Source organism: Cariama cristata, unplaced genomic scaffold (assembly GCF_000690535.1).
Source record: "Cariama cristata isolate BGI_N322 unplaced genomic scaffold, ASM69053v1 scaffold8769, whole genome shotgun sequence".
In the NCBI taxonomy this organism is placed as follows: Eukaryota; Metazoa; Chordata; class Aves; order Cariamiformes; family Cariamidae; genus Cariama; species Cariama cristata.
Genome location: NW_009634017.1, coordinates 56,820 through 63,200, shown reverse-complemented (window position 1 = coordinate 63,200; position 6,381 = coordinate 56,820). Strand labels below are relative to the sequence as shown.

Below are 6,381 nucleotides of genomic sequence, written 5' to 3'. Positions count from 1 at the left end.
TCTACCGTGTAGCCCTGTCGTGTTGGCCTCAATTTAAAATTGTGTTTACTAAACAGAGTGGGAAAGCATGGGAGGCTGCTGCGGTGTTGCCGGGGAGTAGTTTATACCCTTAGAAAGTAGAATCCTCTCAGGATTCCCACACAGGCCGCTGGCCAGCTGCCCCCTCCCGCAGCCGCGGCCTGAGGTGGAGCCGAGGGGCGGTGGTTTGCACTCCGCGCCCCGCAGCGGGGTCGGGGGAGCTGTTGGGGGGCGAGTTCAGAGCACCTGTGGCGGCGCGGAGTTCTCCAGCTCAGCGCCGCACGCTGTAACGAACTATTTATTCAGTGGTGAACTCGGGGAAAGGCAGGTGGGGGAGTAATTCTTGATTTAGAGATTGCTCGTTACCAAAAACATAGGAAGTGTTTCTGAGCACAGAGCTTGGCTGTGTCAGGAGAAGAGTTGTGTGTGTAGTTAATCTCTGCATGACATAATCTGACTGTAAATCGTGTCTTTTGCCATGGCTGTGTCTGTGGGTTGGTGGTTTACATCGCCATGCAAAATAGGTGAACTTACTGCACCAGCAAACGTAGGTATGGACTAGCGTCTGGTGTAGGTTAAGGCCAAATCTCTGCAGGTTAAACAGTAGTAATTTCTTACTTCTCTGAGGGAGAAGGAAAAAAAAAATCACTTCTAGAACTCTGGACAAGAGGGATTTGTGGCCTGATTTGCCACAAAGATCATTAAATCCACAAAATTTGCATGGAAAAAGACAGCAATAGCTATGGGACAAGTTGGCAAGTGTGTGGCAAGGCTGAGCGTGCTGCTGCAACTGCTGCTCAGATCTGTACTTAGTACATTATGTTGGTGCTGATCTTTTGTTTCTAAAATTGTGAATGGTAGATTTTCATTTTGGAACATGCTATGTGTTTTGTTGTAAGTAATGTTAAAGGTAATTTTTAATTTTTTTCCCTAGATATGGGCTCATTATGCCCAAAAAATTGCCGCAGAAAAATCTTGTTTCGAAGAAACTCTCAGTGTTTGCAGATGACTCTGATGAAGAGGTCAGTTCAACAATTTTCTTCTGAAATTTGCCCCATATTCTGCAAATTGTTTATAACCCTTAATGCCTGCATCAGCTTATGGCAGTGTCACTAAAATATGTATCATCATTTTGGATTTGGGCGTGAAATATGATCTGTGTTTTCTTTAGTGCAAGTTACATGGAAGTGATGACTTGATTGTTATTTACTTTCTGTAAACTCTTCCAAAAGTTCATCACATGTGGCAACCTATTTGCAAGAGTTAACAGTATCTAGCTTGTAAAGAAATTTGTTGGCTGTCACTGGTAATTATGTCTGCAAATAGAGAGACAGTAGTAATGAACAGTTGTTTCTCAGATTTTAACTTTAAAGTGTAGTTGTTAAATGTATTTTATCCTTTAGTTCATTCCACCCAAATTTGGTATAACTGATTTATGATGTTTGGACTCACTGTAAGCAAAAGCAAACCTGTACAACCCAAAAGTTCTAAAGCAAAAAAAAAAAAGGCAAATAATGAGAATTACTTACAGTTCTGGAAGTACTCACAATACTTGCAATATTGGATTGAACAATACACAGTTTTTCTGTGATCACAGAGTTTGTTGATACTCTGTGATGTATGACTGTACTGCATGAAGTTGATAGTGTTCTTTTCTGTAGTCTCCTTGATTTTCTTTTAAGTATTGCCTTCAAAATATTAGCTTTTTACCTGCCCCAGTAGAGGGGGCTGTACACTATAAAAATTACACTTCTGGATGTACTGCAATGAGTACGGGGAGCGTACAAGAACTGGTGTGGTATATAGCCTGGCTTGCATACCTTACAGAAACCCAACTTCTAAAACAGAATTTTTGAAGGATTTCAAGCCAGTAGCTTTGTAATTCACAGGTAAAGAATAGAAACTCATAATTGTGGAGATGAACTCTCTACATGGATGTTGCTTTCTGGACATGATGTTACAATTTCCTGGGTTTTATCGATCCGGAATTACTTGTGATAATTTAATCATAATGTCGTTATGTGCATATTCAACTTTTTTCCACAAAACCCAGAAAATAAACTTTACATATACCCATAGTCTAGAATTTTAACATTTAAGAAGTTGAAATTTAGAATCAGTTGAAATTTAGAAACAGAACATGTGTTAGAAAAATGTTCTTGCTGCTCTAGAGCTTCACTCAATGCTCTTTCTTTTGTGTGGTTGAAAAAACAATGCTAATAAGATGTCAAATAATATACATCAGTTTCTGGCTCCTGTTATCAAAACTTTTCTTTTTTTTTAATGTTTTTTTAATGAACTAGCAGTTGTTATTTTTATGTCACGGAAAGCCTGAATCTAGTATTCCTGTGTGCCTGGTTCCATTACAGAATCCAGAGTGCCACTGTTGAAGGTGGCTGAGCTGCCTTTATACAGTGCGTGAAAGGGCTGAGGGCCTTCCTAGTGATATCCTCTCAACCCTCAACATGAAACTGCCTCAGTGCAGCTTATAGGGCTTATAAAAAACAGAGAGAACAGGAACATGTCTTAAATCCCATCCCTTTCATCACTTAGCTGCTGTCCTCAGTGCTGTCAGGAGATGTGTCCCTGCACTTGAGCTCATAGCTGGCACCATGGCTCTAAAGAGAGGCTTTCCTTTAAATACAGCTGATGGAGATGACGGTGAATCTGCTGTCCTCAACAGGAGGAGCACTTTCCCTGTCAGTTTGTGATTTGCTGCCTTTCTCTGCATTAAGGGACTGACCTCATGTTTTCCAGATCTCAAGAATGAGCTTAAATTAATCTATTATCATTAAACATTACACGGTAGGACTAGGGCTATCTTGCATTTTGTCACTTCTCCATTTTCTCTTAATACCTGAACATTAAAGCAAAATAATGAATGCTCATAATTCTAATAATAATAATGTGTGGTGCTGTTTACTAACTTTTAGCTTAACAGATCAAGTATTCCCCCCCCCCTTTTCAGAAAGGTTGACAGATTGACTACCAGAGTCTGCTCTAAAGAGTCTTAGAAGTTGTCATGCTCGTCAGTATGGTGCATACCCAGCAAAAAGTAATAATCTCATAACTGCCTTTATCGAAGAAGATCATTTTTTTAAAAAGCAAAATTACTTTATTAGTTCAATAATAATTTCAGAGCTTTTCAAGATAAGGGGCAGCATTTGGGAGGGGTTTCATTTCCTGTCTGCTACCTTATCAGTCAGAACTACATCTCAAATGTCTGGAGATTATGTATTTTTAACTGAACTCTAATAAAGTTTGTGCTGGGAAATCTGCACACCTGACTTGGTCTGTGATCATATATTAGATACCAAACTTTTGCTTCCTTTTTTTTTTCCCCAAATGTTACTATGCATATTTCATTAAGATTTTGTCTGTACCTTTGCTGAAGGAATTTGGAATGTGATAATTTTTCCTGTGGCTAAGTGCATTAATGGATGTTGTTTGCTGATGAAGATGGTCTTTGGGTTGGTTCATAAGAAGCAGAACATCTGGGATGGAAATTTTCTTGAAATACAGTGTTGACTGGGAAAAAGTAAACCAGGAGATTACATTTACTTCTAGGCAATATAGTTCTGAATTGTTTGCCTTCATAATGAGGAGTCGTTGCTGTCTTTAAAAACTGGGGGGAAGGTTGTTAACCCTAGGAAAACCTGTTGTAGAGAGTAGATGTTACAGCAACAAACTATGATGTGTTAGAAATAAGTTTCCATTCTGGCTTACTGTTATTTGTGGTATATGTCAATTTTCTACAAAAATAGGATTCCCATATTTGTGCATTGCGTTTTCAGAGGTGGCTTGTCAGTATCCCCAGTGTTCTGTTCCATGTTCTATTTTATCTTTGGAATTTAATTGAAAGTATCTCTGTGGTACAGCAGATAAAATCTCTGGGTTTTTATTGCATCAGAATTACCTGACATACATTCCTGTACCTCACTAGCCTTTCAAAACTGATTTGTTGCTACAGGATGTAAAGTGTAGCTGGAAAAAAGAACTTTATGTAGACCACAGTAGGTGCTAAATTCAGGAGAGCGATTGTGGAGTCAGTGTGGATAGTTCCGTGAACGTATCAAGGTATCAGCTTGATGTGGTGGTTTTTTAGTGTCCATCTAAAAGATAAATAGAAGCAAGCACAAAGGAAGAAACTGAAAACTATATCCTGTTGTAGACTCAGATTTTTGTTTTGTTTACAGATCCTTCCATTCACTTTGCAACTTTGCAAAGCATACAGTATGACTGAAAGATTGGCGAGTATTGATGATGACCAGAGTTTATGCAACAGTTTTCAGGCAGAGTAAGACTAAGGAGACCAAAGGGGCTCTTAGAAAAGAGATTACTGAGGAGAAGGAAGTGCAGAGAAATAACTCAAGAGGATGTGTGTAGAATCAAGAATGATTCAGAGAAAGTAAAGTCACTTTGCCGTTTCTCATAATATGAGCAGTATGGTATATTACGGAATTGCCAAGTAACTGGTTTAACCTAAAGAAAAGGAAGTTGGGTTTTTTTCCTCCACCCAATGTGTAATTAAGTTGTGGGATTCATTGCCACGGGATACTGTGGCATGGCCAAAAATATAAATGGATTCAGAAATGGATTAGTCAAATTAAGGGATGCTCTTGATGTCAAACAATGGTCCAGGTGCATCCTCCAGTTCAGGAAGTCCCTAACCTCCTGGTTTCTGGCAGTTAGGAGGGAATACCGAGAAAAGCTAATTCTGTACATGACTTGTTTTTCATGTTCTTTCTCTTAATCTAGTAGCCATGGCTCATACTGTGTATGAATTGAGATGAATCTGTTGCCTGATGTTAATGATTGCACTGTTAAAGGGCAAAGCCCCCTCATGGGTCTTTCATAACAGGTTGTATTAGAGCAGAAACCTCTTTTGGCTTTAAAAAAGGAATGGAGTGATGTCTTACATTGTCTATCACTAAGTACCATGCCTGGGGTTCTGGTAGCAACCACAAATGCTTTTCCTTAGGAGGCAGGCTATGCAGCTAGTACAAGATACTCCATTAATAATAGCTATTATGTTAGAATTTGTTGATCTTGTACTTCTTGTGGCAGTCAGTGGGGAAAAACAAGGCAGACATCTCACATATCCTTTCAGAGCATCTATTAAAATAGTTGTGGTGTTTTCTACAAGACATTCTCGGCTTCAGATTGAAGGTTGTAACTTCCTAGAAACCAGCTTCACTGAAAATAATACTAGTCACAGACTAAGACTTGTTTTCTGAGACTATGCTTAAATGGTGCTGCACGCTCTGCTCCAGAAGATGAGTCATTTACAGCCGCAGTTTAGGAGGAATTACTTCTAGAAGCCCAGTGTCAGCAACTGTTTTTTTCCACCCCCAAGAACAACCGAGACAAATGAGTAGCAACTTAGAAGGATAAATAGAGCCCAAGTATTCTTTAAACTAGGCACATTCAGGTGGATCATTTGCTATCCTGCTTTTGGTCTGGTTTTCGAAAAAGAGCTTTATAGGAATCATTGTCTGACATTTGCCCATAGCAAGTTCTGAATGTACTGGCCAATTTCAAGTGAATTTGACAAGACTAGAGGTCTCTAGCTGCAGAACAAAGACTCTGCTAATGCCCTGATGAGGGGAAAGACAAGAATCTCAACCCTCCCCTGTTCGATTGGGCTGACCTGGAAGCTGAGGGCTGGCTGCCTAGTCTAGGTGAGACAGGAGGAAGCAGGAGATGCAGAGGGAAACCCAGGAACTGCAGTTGGGACCTGAGATGTGGGAAGACGGGGACATTGTGGTGGGAAGGCAGAGAAGACAAATTTGTAAGAAAATGAAATTTTAGTTGCCTCGTTTGTAGAATTGCCTTTTTAGGTATTTGCATCTGAACTTTGAATGGAGCTTTTTGTATAAAGCTGTAAATGGTTTGCGTGCTCTGTCATGAGTTGAACGTAGCCGAGACAAACCAAAACCATTGGTCAGTAGTTTGAATGTCTGTTCTTTGGTTGTGTAGGAGCAATCTAAAGAAGACATTTTAAGAAGTAACTTAGAAGGGGTGCTTGCCTGCCGGATAAAAATAAGGAGGTAACTCAAACACTTAAGAACCTGAAAGAAGCTTATAGATACCTGAAAGAGATAAGAAATGGGAGAGAAGAATGAGAAATGTTAGTAGATGGGGTAATTCCTTTTCTTACTCTTTTAAAATTTTTTTTAAAAACTTTTTCAGTTGTGTCCGAGCTATCTTCCATGGTCTCACAGGAGTACTAGACTGGAGAGTCTCATTTCTAAGACTTTCTTGATTTGCATGGATTCTGTATCGTTTCACAGGATAGGGTTAAAACATTTTCTTGTTCCAGAAAATATTGAACTATAAGCTTTGTGCTTCGGAAGAATAGCT

The 6,381-nt window shown here is 39.5% G+C and overlaps 1 protein-coding gene across 1 annotated transcript in view; it reads left to right on the top strand.

The window, feature by feature from the left end:
* The first annotated feature begins 332 nt into the window (after positions 1 to 332).
* NSRP1 (nuclear speckle splicing regulatory protein 1) overlaps positions 333 to 6,381 on the top strand; it is a 16,501-nt gene continuing 10,452 nt past the window's right edge. The window contains exons 1-2 of the mRNA XM_009707001.1: positions 333 to 346; positions 953 to 1,040. Of these exons, the coding sequence (XP_009705303.1) occupies positions 966 to 1,040 (75 nt within the window). The 5' untranslated portion in view covers positions 333 to 346; positions 953 to 965. The remainder of the gene's footprint in view (positions 347 to 952; positions 1,041 to 6,381) is intronic.